Raw genomic sequence first — 18,485 nt, 5'->3', positions numbered from 1 at the left:
AGGAGCAGGAGGAGGAGAATGTATCCTTCTTCGTCCTCTTCTCGCGTGGTGTATGTACACCTTCATTTGTTTCGTCTTCCGTTCATGTACTACACGTTTGTATGTGTGTCGATTAACTATCCCCCTCATGACGGGCTCGTATCATTACATATTCGTTCATTCCCTCCACGCATATACGTACGTCGACTCCCCACTTCATAGAGTGATGGATAAGATACGTGCCAAGAGGCCATCACGTAGCCACAGCAGGAGCTGTTTCTTCAAAGAAGATAAGAATCGAGAAGAAGAAGAGTAGAAAGAGAAGAGAAACAAGCAAAGAGACAAACAGCCCACTAAGACGAGCAAGAAGAAGATGATCGAGTAATCGAAGGCATCATCTTTCTTTCTTTTCCGTTATGCCGCAGCGAGTGATACGAATCTTTCCGGATTTGCTTCTTATGTCTTTCTTCGTCTATGTGTGTCTTTCGATTGATCGATCGATACATGGCTGTGGACGCCTCTTTTTTCGTCTCTCGTCTCTGTCGTTGTTCTCTTCATTCATTCATTCATTCACTCCTTATCTCTCACGTCCCTGTCGTCGCCGGGGTATTTTCTCCACGAACTCTCTGATACAAGCGAAGAATGGAGAAAAAGAGCAACGGGTGTTTGGATCCAAAGCATTCTCAGTCTCTCTATCACATCAATTTATCACGGCATTTTCGCAAACTCTCTCTATATGTATATCTCTAGAGAGAAAGATACATGTATATCTATATAGAGAGATAGATACATGTATATCTATATAGAGAGATAGACATGGGAAGGAATGAAAGTTGAGAGGATCGATCTATCTGGGAAGAGACCGTGTCTTTTCTTCCCCTCAGTCGGCGATCTTTAGACAAGTTAGAGGGGCAGTAGCGGCAGTAAAAGGAGCGTGGGTCTACGTACAAAGTCACACTAGGGAGATGGATATAGATAAATCTATATGTATAGTTCTTTACATGATGACTAGCGAGAGTTGCAGTCATAGGAGAAGTGATGAAGACATAGGAGAAGGTCGTCGTTGAGAGAGGCCGACGCTCTTCTCTTTTTTGATCTTTCTCACACTATTTGACTTTTCAGCAGGGAGGCAGGCTATAAGAAGATAGCGAGTAGCGTCCTATCTAACGTTTCTCTCTCCTTTCTAAAAGTAGTGGTAGAGTCTTCTACATCTTTCTATATATTTGTGTCTCTACATACGAAATACGGCGCGGATTTCGTTCTCTCTCTCTTGTTCTTTTTCTTGCTGCCTCGTCTTTTCTGCAAGTCTTTGAAGGTCGACACATTCCTCTCACTCATCTCCGATAAAGCGAGGTGGGAAATACCGACTTGCGCCAAAGAAAATACAGAGAGACACATAGAGCTAAATAGAGCTAGATAGACAGAGCTAAATAGAGGCAGAGAGAGCCAAATAGAGCTGGATAGATAGATAGAGCTAGGTAGAGTTGAACCGAGAGAGCTAGATTTAGCTGGTTAGATAGATAGAATCGATGGGAGACAAGGCTACAGATCGTTCAACTTCAAGAAAGAAGATTGCGAAGATGAGAGATAGAACGATCGATCTACGATCTTCTTCAAATGAAAGAAAGATGGATAGATTAGAGACAGACAAGTCCGGGGTGGGAGTTCGAAGTAGTATCGTGCTTTCTTATTTGGTTCAAAGCAGATAGATTAATAGATCGGTCATACCTGACAAAGAGCGAGGTGTACATACACCTGGCTTGTGAAGACCATTCAATCAAATTGTTCTACTACACATCGATGTCTGTCGATGATCACTCATCTGTAGTTTGCAGCTGTCTTCTCATCCGGGGTGTCCCTCATTCGTAGAGAGGAAAGCAAGCAGACATCGTAAACAAGCCAGAAAGGTAGGGGATTCATCGAGATCTCCTGGGTCTTTACACCTCCCTGTCTATAGAGAGAGAAAGCGAGAGACGTAGGAAAGGCCACTCGTGAAAGACTTGCATGAAGCTCTTCTCCTACCCCGTCAAAGCCATGCTGGTCCTGCTCCATCTCTCAAGAGAAACAAGAAGAATAACCTCACCCTGAATCTTCCCACACACCTAATTGGATACGCCTCTCTTTCTCTCATATATATATATATATATATATATGTGTTGAAGATGATGAATGGAGTGTGGGGGGAGACTGAAGTAAACTGATGTGACGGGGGGGGCGTGAAGCAAGTAGAATCGAAATTTCCTTCTAGCCTTCTCGGCATGGGCGCACGGGGAGATTTTGGACGAGAAACGCGCTGGATTATCTCGACATATCAGAGGTGTCTATACAGTAAAAGAAGAAACGAATGAAAGAGAGAGACAGAGAAGGCATGATCGGTCAATTACCCACCCTACGTCTTCATCCGAACCTTCTTTTCTTCACCGCTCTCTACTGTGAAAAAGCTTTCTTGTCTTCATAGCATATCATCCGGGGTGTCTATACACCTACTCAGATCGACTGCCACTGTCTCTCCAGTCACCAAACGTCAAGGTTACCCCTCAGAACACACATCATAGATCCAAATAATACCTCGGACGCATAGAAGCCTCGACAGAGAAAGTTTTCTTACAAGACAGTTCATTCAGAAAGCAAATGCTTGAGCCAGCTACTATCTACGCATCAAAACACCTAAGTTTCTCCTTGCCCCACTCCTCCTCCTGCTACACACGTATATGTAGATAGACACGCCTACGACATATACATAGATCGATACATTCATACGTACCCATATGTATCTCTATACATACAGATGTATCTCTCTATGTATTTATATCTTTCTATATATGTACTAGCTTGGTTAATCATCCTTATGTGATGTGGAAAAGCAGGGAGAATGACTCCAGTGCCTAAGGGAGCAGCAACTGCCGTAAGTGGGGAGGAGTAGGCAAATCGAGAGAGACAGCAGGATCCTCTTGGACGGAGACATCGTCTGTCTTTCTTGGAAGTAAGAATAGAGAGATCTTCTCTATTAATCAATCTATCGGTCTCTCCCTCTTCATTCCTTCATTCGCATCAGACTCACGTATCTCTTTCTTCTACCTATCCTCTACATTTATCTTTCTATATGAGTGGACGGACATGTAAGCAGAAAGTCAAGAAGATTCTACGAAGCAGCAAAGTTCTCCTGTCCCAGAGACAAAGAAAGAAAGAGAAATCGGTGGATGAAGAGAGAAGAAGACTCAAGTGAAGAAGAGAGGATCATCATGTCTTCTTCTCCTTCTTCCTTTTCTCCTTTCCTCATCTATCAAAAAAGAGATAGATAGATATCGATAAGAATGATCGAAGAAGGCTAAGAAAAAAGAGCGCACCCCAGAGGAGTTAGTCACGCACGCCTCCTTCCGAACTCCCTCACGTTCTACGAATGAAGAGTTTATCTCGGGGGGGGGGTATGAGTCGTTTCTCTTCTCCAGTCAGCAAAAGAAAGAAAGAAAGAGTGGGAAAGACGGAAGCACTGACAGACCTCCGTTACACACATCCTAACTCACTCCATCCATAGAAGAAAAAGAAAAAGAAAAAAGACGACAGAAAGAAGAAGAAGAAGATTGTCTGTCTCTGTATCATCTACTATCTCTTTCTTTCTGTCTTTCTTTCATTCATCTTCATGATGGAACTACAAGACCACACATCACTGGAAGAAGAGTGAGTGAACAGAGTGGAAATATTACTCTTCATTATATCTTACCACACAATATGATCTAGAGACATCATACATGTATATACATCATCTAAAGCTATATGGAGCATATATATATATATATATATGTATCATATAGACAAAGAGATCTAGAAAGAGATCATGATGTACAAAGGCAAAAAACAATAAGTGTTTTTGTCATTGAAGGTTCTTGTGTATATACACATCGCTGTGTATAGCGATGTGTATATACACCATAGATTTCCTGGTAGATAGATTCATCCATCTCTTTATCTCTTTATCTATCTATCAATCTATCTATGTCTATTGTATATGTAAGAATGCAAGAGGTTTCATTGTATTGTATCGAACAGAAAGTGAGAGGAGAGTAGGACGAATGAGGTGAAGAACGCTAATTGCAAAGAGCAGAAGAAGAAAAAGCAACGGTCGGCTGAAAAGACGCTTCATATTGCGATAAAGAGAGAGGAACAGTCCTAAACAAGACTCTCATAAAGAAGAGCCTTTCCATAGTCGTCAATCTTATCACTGTAATAATCTTCAGACTCTTTCTCTCTTCCAGGATTTTCATTAATTCACACTTCCACTTTCCATATCTCATTGGATACATCACTTCTCCCCCCTCTTTCCCTTTGTCTGAGGTGTATGTACACCCGACAAGGAATGTCTCTATGTGCTACCATGAAGAGGGTGAAGATGAGCCCCCCCCCCTTTCTCGATCTCTCTTCTTCTCTTCGGATATACCGTGACCATCGCGAAGGTCTTTCTTCTACGTAAATATCTTTTTCAAAGAGAAAGAAAAGCAACGCGGACTCGACAAGAAAAAGAAAAGGAGGAAGAAGAATGCCCTTCATGCGCACGGAAGGAGAGAGGAGATGACTGTTCTTTTTACTCCGAATTTGACTGGGTTGACGACTTAGGGAGATCTGTCGCTTGGCTCTTAGATGAACGCGATCGCTTTGAAAGGAACTGTCCTAGCTCCACATGGAAACGCTTCTTCTCTTCTCGTCCTCCTCCTCCTTTATCATGGTCGTTTTCTTTCTTTTTCTCATGATCTTTCTCTTTCTTCTCATGAGCTTTCTCTTTCTTATCATCTTGATCACGATCACCCTGTTGAGAAGAATGAGACAGAAGTGAGAGATTGGTGACAGGGGAAAAATCTCTCTTCTCTTTGTCAGACTCTTTCTTCTCTTTCGCTTCTTTCTTGGCCTTCTCTTTATGAAGGTGGGAAGAGCCAGTCGCTTCTCCGAGTGTATCGGCAGATCTCGAGTTCTTCGTCGGCTTATTATGATCGACCGGAGTCGGAGGAATAGAGGGAGGAGTGACTGTCCTTGTAAGATCTTTCTTCTTCTGCTTCTTTCTCAATCGTTTCTCTGTGAGTTCCTGCTCCTTATTCTCAGGATTCTCGACTTCTTCATTCTCGAGAAGACTTTTATCTTCTCGAGTCTGATGAGAAACTGCTTGGCTCGAGTCGCTGAGAGAAGGAAGCGATGTGGCTGGCAAGGCTGAGAAAGAAGACGATGAAGATGAAAGAGAAGGAGAGAAAGAAGAAGAGAGAGAAGGAGGGGGTGACGATAAGAATGGCGGGGAAGAAGCAAAGAGAGAAGAAGAAGAGGGAGAAGGAGAAGAAGAGGGAGAAGAAAGAGCAGGAGTAGGAGAAGCAGGAGTAGGAGAAGAAGGAGTAGGAGAAGAAGGAGTAGGAGAAGAGGATGAAGGAGTCGAACTTGGCGTAGAAGAAGAAGAAGAGCGTGCCTTGTGTTTCAGTGAGGAAAGTTGGAGGTCCTTAGGATCGCGTTTCTGATGTGTGATAAGGCGAGAATGCTCGCTTTTGGACGAGGATCTCGGGTGATCTAGAATCTGTAACGTAGAGAAAGGCGACGAAGAAGATGAAAGAGAAGAACCTGCTCCGTAGGTTTTTTGCCAGTGGATCCATTGTCTCTGTAAAGAAGGGGAGAGATTCTTGAAGAAATCGATCTTTGCTTGGTTCATGAGCTTCTCGAAATCTATCTCTTCATCCATCATCTCTCTCTCGTCTTGCCTCGCCCCAATTGACCTTCTTTCTTCTTCTTTTTCTCCTTGTGGTTTGTCATCTAGATCTCTTGCAGAAAGGAAAGACTCTATTAGATCCGGTTCGAGAAGAGCAATGACAGGAGGGACAGGCGGAGAAGAAGAAGAAAAAGCATCTCCTTCAGTCTTTCTTGATATCCATCTTCTTCCCATGTCTTCTCCCCCTTCTTTCTCTTTCTTTCTTCTCCCGATCTTCTCATCTTGAGAAACGTCTCCACCTCTCGTCAAAGAAGAAGGGAATGGGGATTCCTGGCCTGTCTGATAGATCTCAGGAATAGTTTGCTCTTCTTCTTCATCTAAATACAGGCCGAATCTGTTTAGCTTCTTCTGAGGGGACGTCTCGAAGACGTTCTCTCTCCTTGGGTCGTAGACATCGAGAACGCTTAGGCCTGTCTCGATCTTATCTTTCTCTCTTTGCTTATCCTTCTTTCCGTCGACGAGCGCTTCTTCTTGTCTCACCTGGAAAGGAGAAGAAGAAGCGGATGAAGAAAGAAGAAAGAAAGATTCATGGAAGAAAAAAGAAAAGAAAAACAAAAGGTTGAAGAGACACAGTATCGGAAATCCCAAAGAAGAACGCCTCCTTTCTGTCCTCTTCATCATTCTCTTCTCTACACGAATCTTTACTTCCTGAAAGAGTGCAGAGGGACAAAAAGGAGAACGAGAACAAGAAGAAAAAGAAGTGGATGTGGTTCTTCTCATTCGAATCATCTTTGATGAGGAAGAGACAAGACGGGAGAATCGTGAGAAGAAGAGTAAGATGAAAGAAAAGCCCCGATGTCTTCTAGTGAATCTCCGAAAAGAGAGAGATCAGCCTATGAGTTAGGTTGGGAGAATGCGCAAATGAAATGAAGGACTCATAAAGGTTCGGAAAGCTTCTTTTCTCTCTTCTTATCCGAAGAAGAAACACTGCTAAAGAGTTGATAGAAAGAACACGACTACTCTATCCAAGATCGACTGCTCGATCCTATCTTTCGATCTTCTTCGACTCTCTCTTTCTTTCTTTGTAAGAAGAGCGTAAGCATCTTCCTGCTTCCTTCTCTTCTTATGCAGTTTGAGAAGAGCATCAAAGAAGAAAAAAAGAACCTAGATGAAGGAGAAGGGAAGAAAGAAGGCAGCGGCTTCAGGTGTACATACACCTCGACCCAGAAAGGAAGAGAAGTTGAACCAAGAAGAAGAGAAAGAAGGAAGGGAAAGTAAGAAGAAAACCTTCAAGGAATTATAGAGCTTGAGGTAGTATTGCAGGCCTTTGTCCCTGTAGAGGACTGGTCGATCGGGAAAAGGCGTGTAGACTCGGCGAAAGGAAGAAAAGGATTGCTAGGAAGAAAGGAAAGAAAAGCTGTAAGATGTCTCCTCCAAAATGAAGTAGAGAGAAGAGATCAAATCGAACTGAAGAAAGAACATCGAGAAAGGGTCATTGATTCGTCGGCAACATGAATGAAAAGAACAGGAAAGAGACTGTCTTTCTTTCTTTCTTTCTTTCCTCTCTTCTCAAATAATCTTTCTAATCGACTTCTTTCCGGCTTTCTCTAAGAGAGAAGACTGAGAGAACTCGTGAATGAGAAAAACGAAGAAAGAAAAAGACAGAGAGAGTCCCCCAGATCATAGTCAGATAGAAATCGATCTGAAGAGATGAAGAAAGTGGTCTATTACTATCCTTCTATCTCTCCATCGATCTATCTTATCAGTCCCTTTGTCTCTCTCCCTCTCCCTTTCTTCCTTTCTTTCTGATTGATCTTTCTACCTCTCTATCCGTCGTGCTTTACAAGAAGATTTGCTTCTGAACTCATTCATTTTATCTAGCCGCGACCACGGCTATCTCCTTCGGTTGCCTCTATCTATCGAGCATCCCCACTAGGTGTCTTTCCCTCCTGCTTTTTCTTCTGCTTCTTCTTAACCACACAGATACAAGACCTAGCTCGACCTCTTAACTGTAGAACCTCCTAATCTTATCTAAAATTCTCTTCTTCTACTTTTCATAGCCAAAGATTCCTCTATGGATGCAGACACGATCGATACTTCACAGCCTCGCTAGGCAGACTAGACTGACCGCCATCTCCATCGATCATACACACTTTTCCTGGATTTCGAGCTAGCTAGCTAGCTATTCAACTAGAGAGAAACAACAGTCGGAATGAGTCTATGGCCCTTAGTCTTCGGATATCTGTGTGTCATCCGGATGACGTAATCTCGATCTTTCTACTCTGCAAAATGTCTTTCCTTTCTATCTTTTTCTTCCTTTCTTTGATGAAAAAGGAGTAGAAACAACGTGAATTACCTACAGTTCTACCGGGGTGGATCTTCTGATCTATCTCAATAGTCCATCTGTCTTGTCTCTTTTCTTTCTCTCTTTCTCTGGTGTGAAGTAGTAAGCTCTTCATTCTTTCTTTCCCTTTCTTGTATTGAGAAGAGAGAATTCCTGCTCTATAGAGAAGACAAACGAGATAGACGAAATGTAAGGGCTCTTTGCAGTCATCTGTCGATACTCGAAGGGTCGGGTGAATGAAGGATGTTTTCCCCCTTCTCTTTGTCGTGCTCTCCGTAAAAGAAAAGAAAAGAAGAGCAGAAAGAGTAAATAGTTAGGATGCCACAATAGAGTAGAGCGATCATTCCTCTTGTGAGTTTATGGGGGGATTTGTGGGATTGCCGGGGGGTGGACGGACTTTCGAAGAATTTTCGAAAGAAGGGAGACAATTGAGAGGAAACAAGAAAGCCCTCTGTCTGTCTCCTTCTTTCTTTCTCTCATACCAACAAGAGAAACGAAGGCGGAAGAATAAGAAGATTGCGAAACAAATACGAATCAAAAATACTGACGACCACTCATAGAATTCGTCTCGATCTATCTACACATCTGACTCCAACATCTCTGTCTGTCTGTCTGTCGATCTTTCCCCTATCTATCTATCTATCTCATGCTATCGTGTAGAGAACAGAAGAAGGAAGGAAAGAGAAAAAGAAGAGAAAGCCCATCTTCTCATAAACTCGATCTGAAAGAGAGAAAGAAACCTCTCTTCACTACTTCTACTGCTAGTAAAGAAGAAGAACCTTCAGCAACAACGAAGAGAGACAGAAAGAGAGTCTTAGTCACCCATCTCTCTTTACTCTTTCTTTATCTAAATATCTAACCTTCATCTACCTATGTTTCTTTAGTTTATCTATATCTCTATGCTTGCTCTAAGTCTCTTTAATCTATACCGCCATCTCTAGAGCAGTGTCTATACAGCAGTCTATCCTAAATGCTGATGCAAAACTCGACGACAAGCAGGCATTTATCTATTTATCTATCTCTAATCTATCTCTCTATCTATCTCTCATGCATGCAGAAAGCGGCTAAATGGGGATTCACTTCCCTCTCTCATCTCCTATCAAAGTCGCGTAGACGAGAATCGACTTTTCTCTCTTTCTTCTCTTCTTTTCATTTTGCAACTTAATCATGAGAAAGGCGCTTTTAGTGCTTTTGTGTCGGTCAAAGTCTAGCCAGACAGAAGGAGCAGCGAGGACTTAGCCCTGACTCTTTTACGTGTCTATGTGTATGTTCATTTAGTATTTATCTGCATGCAGGTCGTAGTAGTAGTAGTGGTAGCTTGAGTTCTTTTCATAGGAGCTTTTTTGCTTCTTTCTTTCTTTCTTTGCTTGTTGACTTTGCATCCTGCACACTCTCGCCACTCAGCTCAACTAAACTCCTTTTCCTCTTGATGCTCCTGCACTCTTTGAAGAAAAGCAACTACGACTACTTCAGAAGACTCACCCCGCCTTGAATGAAGATATATATACATATATACATAAGGATATCTATGTCTATGGATGAATATGTATATATGTATATATACGTGTCTGTGTACGTATGAGTGTATGACGATGTATATGTATGGGGAGTGTGTATACGTGTATGTATGTACGTATGTATGTATGTATGTACGTATGTATGTATGTAGAAATACGTATATATGTATCTTATGTCTGTCTATATGTGTGTCTTGAGAGAGAGCAGCCGCAGCACAGCAGAGTGTAAAAGAAGAAAGAAAAGAAAAGAAAAGAAAAGAAAAGAAGAAGTGATCGATTGATCGAGTGTTCCACCAGTCATCGTCAGGAAGTAAACAAGGAAAAAAAGAAGAAAAAGAAGAAGAAACTCCCCCCAAAGCAACGGGCAGATAAACCATCGACTTCTTCACACTTAAACAGCGAAAAAGAAAAAAAGAACGAAAGAAAGAAAGGAAAGAAGAAAAAGGTCTCCGATCGACAGACATGTAGATAGATATATAGATTAAAGGTAGATAGATTGAAGATAGGAAGATGGCGTACTTCATAGCGGTGGCTTGTTGCTGTAGAAGGCCTTTACGGCATGCATCGAAGCTACTGAAGGCATTTAGACAGGTCGATGTTCTCGCCTATAAGCCCAACAAGCCATTGATCATAATAGGAAAAAGAGAAGAAAAAGAAAAGCCGAATGAGCTAGATCCATCGATCCAGAGACACAGACAGACAGAGACGCTAGGAGTAATAGATCAATATAAAAGAAGACAACTACCATTCAAACTGAAGAATGAGGCTTCATCCTCTCTCTACACTCAAGACGACTGAGAGATGAACGAAAGAAAGAAATAGATGAAAACGTAAGAAGAGAAGAAGAAGTTCGTCCTCTTTTATGGACATCTTACGGCCTCGCTCGCATCAGGATTCCTATATCTTATTATGTAGGCTTTTGCTGCGCAAACACCGCCGTGCTTTATATACGTAGAGAAATGATATGCATGCACATGCAGATCACATACAGAACGTACGTACATATGACTCTACGTATCTATATATGCACAGGGGCGTATATCTCTGCAGGCTTGTTTTATGTCTACGTCGATGGATGACGCGCAATGTGTGTATCTGCGAGAGCATCTGGTCTAGACACGTATACATGTATATCTATATAGAGAAGCCATATATAGATATACATGTATATGCTATATACATATAGAGATGTATATGGTGAAGATAGGCGCCTATGTGGGGAGCAGTCCCTGTAGGTCTGTGGCTATAGATGCCCTTTTTATACGTGACTATGCAGATATATAGAAAGATACACCCTATCAAGACTGAGAGAAAGAGAAGATGTGTATGCATGTAGGAATGTGTCTGTATGTGTCTTCTTTCTTGTAGGTCGTCCATCTTACACTCTGCGACTCCCCGAGGGTGTCTCCTAGACAGCGGAGATACATCACACCTACAGAATAACATATACACAGAACGAAAGAAAGAAATAGATAGACAGATGAAACATAGATAAAGATAGACAAATTGATTGAAGATAGATAACTAGGTAGATCAAAGACAGGTAGGGAGATAGAGAGGCGAACAGTAGAAGAAAGATAGATAGATAGAGAGTAAGAGAGAAAAAGAACGACACAAGCCCGGAATAGAGAAGGAGAAGCACAATGAGAAGAAAGAAAGATTCGTGAAAGAGAATGATAAGAAAGGACAAAACAACTTTCATCTGGATAGGATTCTCTTCGTGAAAGAAAAGCAGTAGACGGTCTCTAGGAGAGTGAAAAGAAGAGAGAGAAAGAGTCCTACTAGGGTAGCCACACCAACAAGAAACAAGAAGATACGAACGATCATAGGAAGAGGAGGAGAAGTAGAAGAAGAGCGGAGAGACGGATCGACAAGAAGAAAAAGAAAAAGAACTGAGGAAAATTTAGGAAGAAGTGAAGAGAGAAGAATAGACGAAAAAGAGAAGAAATCCACCCTTCATCTTCATCGTCGTAAGGAGATTTCTTGCTGCTGCTGCTGTTTCTCCTGTCCTCCATTCTTTTCTACATTTCTTTCTCTTGCTACTCTTGACACGCCTGCCTCCTTCTCTCTTCCTTCTCCAACTAGCTAGACAGCTAAACAACGAATAGACATCTACCCACCTAGCTACCACGAGAGTTAGCTAGTTAGAAGAAAAGACGGAAAGAGAGAGAGAGAGAGAGAAAGACAGATAGATGCATGCACAGTGAAGAATTGGAAGGGGATATATTTGTGGATAAATACTAGCCGGCAAGCGACCTATCCTCCTATCTTCTTCTTGCCTAATAGAGTTGAAGACGACTATAATATCTATACACGAAAAGGATTGAAGAAAGAAAGAAAGACTGCATACATGAAACAGGTGTATATATACAAGTATACAAACACATCTGTATAGATATCCACAGATATGCCTATACCTATATGGACGCTGGTAGATAAAGTAGAAGAAAGGGTAGTATGAACGAGAGACAAGGGCGCTTAAGGTGAGGATAAAGAAGAAGAAGAAAAGTAAAGAAGGATGAAAGAGAGTCTAGATGTAGAATGACCCATTTCTCACACAACTCACATTCTTCTCAAAGGAAAAAGAAAGAGAGCTCATGAAGTGTCTGACGGAGATATCATAAGAGAGAAGAAAAGAATGAAGAGAGAGAGAGAAAGATAGAGTGTATATAAGTATATGTATATGTACCAGGTATACGGCAGGGATTTTCGAGATCTGCAGCCTGTTTGAAGACTTTTGTGTAGAGATCGACCTGCATGCAAAGAGACAATAAAGAGTGATCGACACAAGACATAAAGATAGAACGATCAGAGATAGGCAGATAGATAATGCATGTGAATGGAGGGGGTCGGTAAGCAGAGGCCCCCCCCCTCCGTGTCGATCGCATGACGACTGGGGAGCATCCAGACGACGAGAAGAAGAAGGCTGGAGACTCTATCTCTCCTTTACAGTGTTGATCTATCTCTCCTTCACAATGCCTCCTCCTTGTGTTGCTTTTCTAAGCCTCCCTTGAGATAGTCTTCAGAAAGACAGGCTCTATCGATACGAATCGAAAAGGAGAGGAACTTGGATGCTATGTATAGGGGATACACCGCAAAACTCAAGAAATGTCTTTTTTCTTTTCTTGTCCCTGCCCACAGGAAAGAGATGTATGTCAATAGACTTCTTTCTTCTTCTTCGTCTATTGATACTTGTAGTAGTAGTAGTGGTAGTAGTAGCAGTAGATATCCATACATGGAAGACAAGGGTGTTCTCTACATCTTCAACCTCTGCTACTCTCTCGTTCACCTACCTACCTATCTCCACTCAACTGACATATATAAGTAGGGAATATGTTTATTTATGTACACGCATAAATGTCTATGTAGATATGTATGTGTACGAATATGTATGTATATATGTAGGTATAGATATAGATACACATATATATATATATATATATAGATGTACAGATATGTATATGTGTGTATACCTTCATTTCGCGAGCATCGAGGGAGAGACTGTCTTCAAGGTCAGGCTGCAGAAGAAGAAGAAGACCAAAACAGACAGAGAAACAGAGAGAGAGAGCACCTCCGTTCAACTAAATGTCTCCACGATTCTCATACATACCCTCTAAACGACAAGTAATACATATACACACACATGTAGATATATATATATATATATGTATATACATATGTACTGATGAATAGGTGTATAGGTATATGTCGATAGATGTAGGCCAGATGTCTTGCCAAGAATAAAAAAGAGGAAAGGGAGAAGAAGAGGAGAGTTTGATATAGAGCCAAAGCGATCTCTCAAGACTACCTAAAGCGCATGAAGTGCTGCTTCTTCTTTCTTTCTTTTCTTCCTTTGCGAAGAAGAGAGTTGCTTCGAGAGAAGCCTACGGGTGTCGCTTTCTGTCCCAGCGAGAGCAGACAGAAGACTCACAGAGAGAAAAGATCTAGAGAGAATGAAAGAAAGAAGCGAAGAAGAAGAAGAAGAAGAAAGCAAAGAAAGAGAAATAGAGACACTTCTACAAGCAACCCTGAAGAAGAAGAAGAAACAGACTGCAAAGATAATGACTAGGCAAAAGATTTCGAGAAAAGAAGAAGAAGAAGAAAAATCCAATCCTTTCAATGAACCTAAGGCTATCCATCCCTATAGAGACATGCACATCCCGAGACAGACAGAAAGAGAGAGAGAGAGAGAAAAGCAGATCCTTTTCTCTCTCTCTATGCTTGTGTGGCAACAGAGTCCGAGAGACTTGTATCATAGAGAGGCAGTCTGTGAAAGCCGTCGATGTTCTTCTCTATTTCAGTCCTCTCTTTTCTGTAATAGTCTCTTTCCTTTATATGTCTCTTTCATCCTAGCATACCTTGCCTTGGACGAGGTCGTTCCACATTACTCTCTCCACGTCAGGTAGATTAGGCTGATTAATCGACAAACCTGTAAAGTTGTGCCTCTGAAACAAATTATACAGTCCCAGATTTCTCTGAGAAAGAAAAGAAGAAAAAGAAGAAGAAGGTGAGAAGGGAGGAGAAAGAAGAAGAGACAGACAGAGAGAAAGCCAGAGACTGAGAGTTCAAATAAGGCGAGAGAAAGATAGAGAGATAGGGAAAGATAGTAGGTAGATAGACTGAAGAGAGATATAAATCTCTATATGCGGAGACAGAGAGAGAGATATAGATGAAGAGACAACGGAGGTAGATATAGAGATATAGATAGATAGATAGAGGTGGGGCTTGTGTCTGCAGTTCGTTAAGATGTATAGCCATATAGAAAAGTCTGTGGATACATAGATATACATCTATACATCTACTATATACGTTTCTGCGCATTGCTAGAGGCGCCAAGAGAGAGAGAGAAATGTCTTTGATCCTTCTTCTTCTCTTTCTGGGTAGGAAGGATTCGATCTTCTTTTACTTGTCTTTCGATAGGAGTTGGGAAAGGCAAACACGGACAAGACATGTCGACAAGAAAAGAAAGAAAAGCACCTACAGCCTATGGAAAGACAGAAAAGCGAAAGGAGAAGAAGAAAGAGAGAGAAACGCAACGGGATTTCGTAAGAGAGAGAAAGAAAAGAAGAAAAGAGAGGAGAGACAAGATGCATGTACGGGTCAGTAGTTTCGTGCTCTATCTTAAGGCCTTCATCCTTCTTCTTGACAAGCCAAGAGAACTCCTACTCTTAGTAGTCATCCACAGAAGGAAAGAAAAAGAGAGAGAGAAGCTGATAGACAGATAAATCAAAGCATTAAACAAATAGATCCATAGATAGACTGAAGAGACATACGAAGAGAGACTAAAGATCATCTACATCTAGTCACTCCTCCTACCACGGGTGGCTCTTCTGACTTTCTTCCTCTCTCTCTCGCTCTCTGTCTCTCTGTCTCTGTCTCTCCAGAGTTTTATGTTCGTACCTCTCGAAGGAGTTTTCTAGAGATCCACCAGTCTTTCAATTCTCTTTCAATTGCATGCAGTTGCGAGCGAAGCTTTTCATTTTTGATCTGGGAAGGATCCAAAGGCTGAATCGGAGCGGAGACAAAGGAGACCTCCACATTCGACGTAGGGAGGCGAGGAAGAGACATCTTGACTCTCTTCAACTACAGAAGAAGAAGAAAAAGAGACCAAAGAAAGGGAAAGAAACGGCGAAAAGAAACAGAGCAAGAAGGCGAAAGCAAGCGAAAGAAAGAGAGAAGAGGATAGGAGTTGAGATTAAGAAAAGACGAGGAGAGCGTGAAGGGTGGAGTGGAGGGAGAAGGGAAAGAAGGAAAGAGAAAAGCTTGACGAAAGAAGAGAGAGGGACTGAAAGAGAAAAAGCGAAGAGGACTTGTGTATGAGAAAGGAGAGGGTTCTTCACGAGAACGAGAGAGAAGGAAAGAAGGAGATAAGAAGTCTTTCTCTTATTCTTTCTTTCTCACGCTAAATGTCTTTCCTAGGCTAAGACAACACAGACACACCGTGGAGAAATGGATGAAAGAAGAAAGAAGGCCGCAAAAGAAAGAAAGAAAGATATTCACGACTGTAGAGAGAGAGAGAGAGACAGGCTGCTTGTACATATCCACTTAGCGTGAGTGAAGAAGAGAGCTAGTTAAGTGAATGGAGACTCCGTAAATCGCATCTCTTTCCCGCTTCCACTTCTTTCTTTCAATGAAGAAGAAGATCTTTCTCTTCTTCCTTTGTGCTGTCAACCTCCTACGCGTGCTGCTCCTGCAACGAGTTCTCATCTCGAGTCGTCAGTGCATGCGTTCAAAGTGATACTATGAAGGAAGGGGTGTATATACAGGTGGCTCGTAGATAAAGAGACAGAGAGCTCCTATGGATATGAAGAAGAAGCGTTCGTACAGAGAGACCTAATTCATACCTTCTGTAGAGAGTAAAAGTCCTGTGTATAGAGATGTGTCTTTTCTTCTTCCCAGAGATATACATAGAGAGAAAAAGAGAAGAGGAAGGCGTAGATAGATCGTCTCACCCTGCATTGATGCGGGCGGGGGGTCCTCTCCGTATGCAAAGTTCTTCTCATCTCCGTGTGTATGTACAAAGGTACAGCCAGAGACATTCCTCTATAGTTAGGTGTCTATATCTTCTCTTCAACATTCAGCTCGGAATGTCTCTACTTTTCTTCTTTCATCTTGCTGCGGCACTACTTCTGTGCTTGTTGTTCTGCTTCTTAGCTTGTCAAGATTCGGTCTATATTCGGAGAAGTCTCAACATGTGAAATCTACTAACGAGGAGAGAGTCGACCTTCTCCTTTCATGCATGCGGTCGATCTCTTTGAGAACTTCCTTCGTTCGTTCGCTTCTTCTTCTTCTCTGTATCTTGAATTCTTCACCTCCTCTCCCTTCTTTTCTTTTTTCCATATCAACAAGTGAATAGAAGAAAAGAAAGCGAGAGATTTCTATCCCTCCTCATAGCTGTCCTTTCAGCTTCTTGTCTCTCTTCCTGTGCCAAAAGTCCCATCCTTTCTTCTTCTCTCCTTCTTGTTCTTTCTCTTCTTCTCCACTGAGTGAATTTATTCTCCTCTTTCTTTCCTTCTTTCCTTTACCTTTATCAGGTTCTTTCCCCAACTAGCTCTCCTTCTTTTCCTCCTTTCGTCTCCTGGGCGATCTCTGCCGAGTCCATCCTTTGAATTCATAAGACATCTTCACTATTATCTTCTTCTCTTTCTTACTTCATTTCTCTCATTTACACCGACGTCTCTCTTGCTACTTTCTTCCTCCTCCCTCTCTTTCTTTCCCGTCCTTCTGTCTCTCTCCCTTTCTCCCTGTGAAAAGAAGAAGTCTTTCTCTCTCGCGTGGCAATAGTAGAAGAAGAAAAGAAGAAGAAGATGGCTCGTTCACCTCCTTCTTCCGTTAAGGATGAAGAGAAGAGAGAGGGCGACCACCTCTCATTGGAAGACAACGAAAAGACGAAGAGTAGCAAAGCAAGTGTGATAGAAGAAGAGAAGAAGAATGAGAACGATGCTGAAGAGACAGAAGAGAGGAATAGGAGAGCTTCAGAGAAGTTTACCCCTTATTCTTTAAGCTTTTCTTTGAATGCTTTCGAGAAGAGGGATTCGAACGGTCTACGGCATTTGGATTATCTTCGCTATCGTCAGTTTTGTTCTCGCCATTTGCATCGATTGAGAAGCCGCCTGGAGATGAAACAAGGGAGGCATCGATACTCCCCCAAACCTCTCCCCATGCTTGTTCGCGATGAAAGGTGCACAACACACAGACAAAACGCTTCTCAATTCTTCATAAAGTCACTCTCCACTCTCTTCTCTCTCTATCTATCTATCTGTCGATCTACTCTCGATTCATCTATCTATCTTCATCTGTCTGTCTTTAGTCTGTCTCTCTATATGTCTGTGTAGGTGTGTACTGTGGATAGGTCCTGATCGCTTCTTTTGGAGTGTACATACACTTCAGGAGGGTAGCTATCGACTCCACTCTGCTTTGTCTCTGTCTATCGACGTAAACTTGTGCTTTCTCGCAGTCTCCACTTGTTGAGAGGCTTCATGTCCCTCTACAGGAGGAACAAAGGGATAATATCAGTCTTATGTATGAGTAGGCCTATGCCCGTATGTATGTATATATACATGTAGACATACATATACATATGGGGGAGTTATGCGTCTATGTGATCTCTATGCATGCATCGCATCCCTTTGTGTAGCGCACCTGAGAAAGAAAGAGGTCCAGACCTGATCAACTCGAAAGAAAAATTTAAGAAAGAAGAAGAAAAGTGACGAGGAACCCGAAGAATTGCTTTCTTCATTCTTATAGAAAGAGGTGTTTTGCCAGCGAGGCTTCTCGAGTGACCTCTTCCCTCCATGTCTTTTCGATTCACCTCAGTCGTGTATGTGCCAATTCTCAACACACGTATGATCAAGAACTTCTCGCATTTCTTTTCCTCTCTTCTCTCTTCTTTTTCTTTCACGCTTGATCTTCCTTTATTTACGCCATCAAAACATGTACCCTCACATATATACATATCTATTTATATATATATATATATACATATACGTATATGTATGTATGTCAGACACATTTCTCTGTATCTCTCTCTCCGTTCTCTCTCGATTTAACTGTTTTCTCTTTCACATTTCCTTCTTTAAGTTAGTCGTTATTCTTGCTACTGCTTCTCTTTTGCCCCTCAATCAATCCTGTCTTCTGAAGAGAAAGAAGAAAAAGAAAAGAAGAAGAAGAAAGCTTCTCATACGGTCACTCCTTCCTCCAGCGTCATCTTCCTCCGCATTCTCTCAAACGCGTGTAAGAGCTTCTATACAGACATGTATGTATCCATATATATCTAGTGTATATCTGCAGGCCTTTTCTATGTGTATGTCGTCATAGGTCTTGCCTATGTATGTATGTATNNTATGTATGTATGTATGTGTATTGAAGGGTGTTCTTTTTAGTTCAAATGCAAGCGGAGAGAGCTTGGAGTTACGGCATGCAATTAAAAGGAGAAAACGCCGCCTCTGCAGTCATTGTAAGAAAAAAG

The 18,485-nt window shown here is 41.8% G+C and overlaps 3 protein-coding genes across 3 annotated transcripts in view; 2 read left to right on the top strand and 1 right to left on the bottom strand.

The window, feature by feature from the left end:
- On the top strand, positions 1-558 carry CSUI_003274 (uncharacterized protein). Its single transcript, XM_068063472.1, has one exon. The coding sequence runs from the start codon at positions 53-55 to the stop codon at positions 293-295; it is 243 nt and encodes an 80-aa protein (XP_067924554.1). The 5' UTR covers positions 1-52; the 3' UTR covers positions 296-558.
- A 9,477-nt stretch (positions 559-10,035) lies between these two features.
- CSUI_003273 (myosin heavy chain) lies at positions 10,036-15,920 on the bottom strand (the record flags this gene model as incomplete). Its single annotated transcript, XM_068063471.1, has 6 exons — positions 14,918-15,920; positions 13,876-13,992; positions 12,991-13,035; positions 12,207-12,270; positions 10,900-10,949; positions 10,036-10,122 (listed from the first exon to the last, which is right to left on the bottom strand). Coding segments are annotated over exons 1-6 (531 nt in total), but the record flags the coding sequence as incomplete, so codon positions are not given.
- Positions 15,894-18,485, top strand: part of CSUI_003272 (signal recognition) — a gene marked incomplete at its 3' end in the record, with an annotated part of 4,795 nt that continues 2,203 nt past the window's right edge. Inside the window, exons 1-3 of the mRNA XM_068063470.1 lie at positions 15,894-17,198; positions 18,158-18,250; positions 18,400-18,473. Coding sequence (XP_067924552.1) covers positions 17,192-17,198; positions 18,158-18,250; positions 18,400-18,473 — 174 coding nt within the window. The 5' untranslated portion in view covers positions 15,894-17,191. The remainder of the gene's footprint in view (positions 17,199-18,157; positions 18,251-18,399; positions 18,474-18,485) is intronic.

This window comes from Cystoisospora suis (genome assembly GCF_002600585.1).
Source record: "Cystoisospora suis strain Wien I chromosome Unknown contig_1432, whole genome shotgun sequence".
Classification (NCBI taxonomy): domain Eukaryota; phylum Apicomplexa; class Conoidasida; order Eucoccidiorida; family Sarcocystidae; genus Cystoisospora; species Cystoisospora suis.
The sequence above is the reverse complement of the archived record's forward strand: the minus strand, read 5'-3'. Positions and strand labels throughout refer to the sequence as shown.

Excerpts from the sequence above, each read along its gene's own strand:
- CSUI_003274 (XM_068063472.1), top strand. The coding sequence starts at position 53 with ATGTACACCTTCATTTGTTTCGTCTTCCGTTCATGTACTACACGTTTG.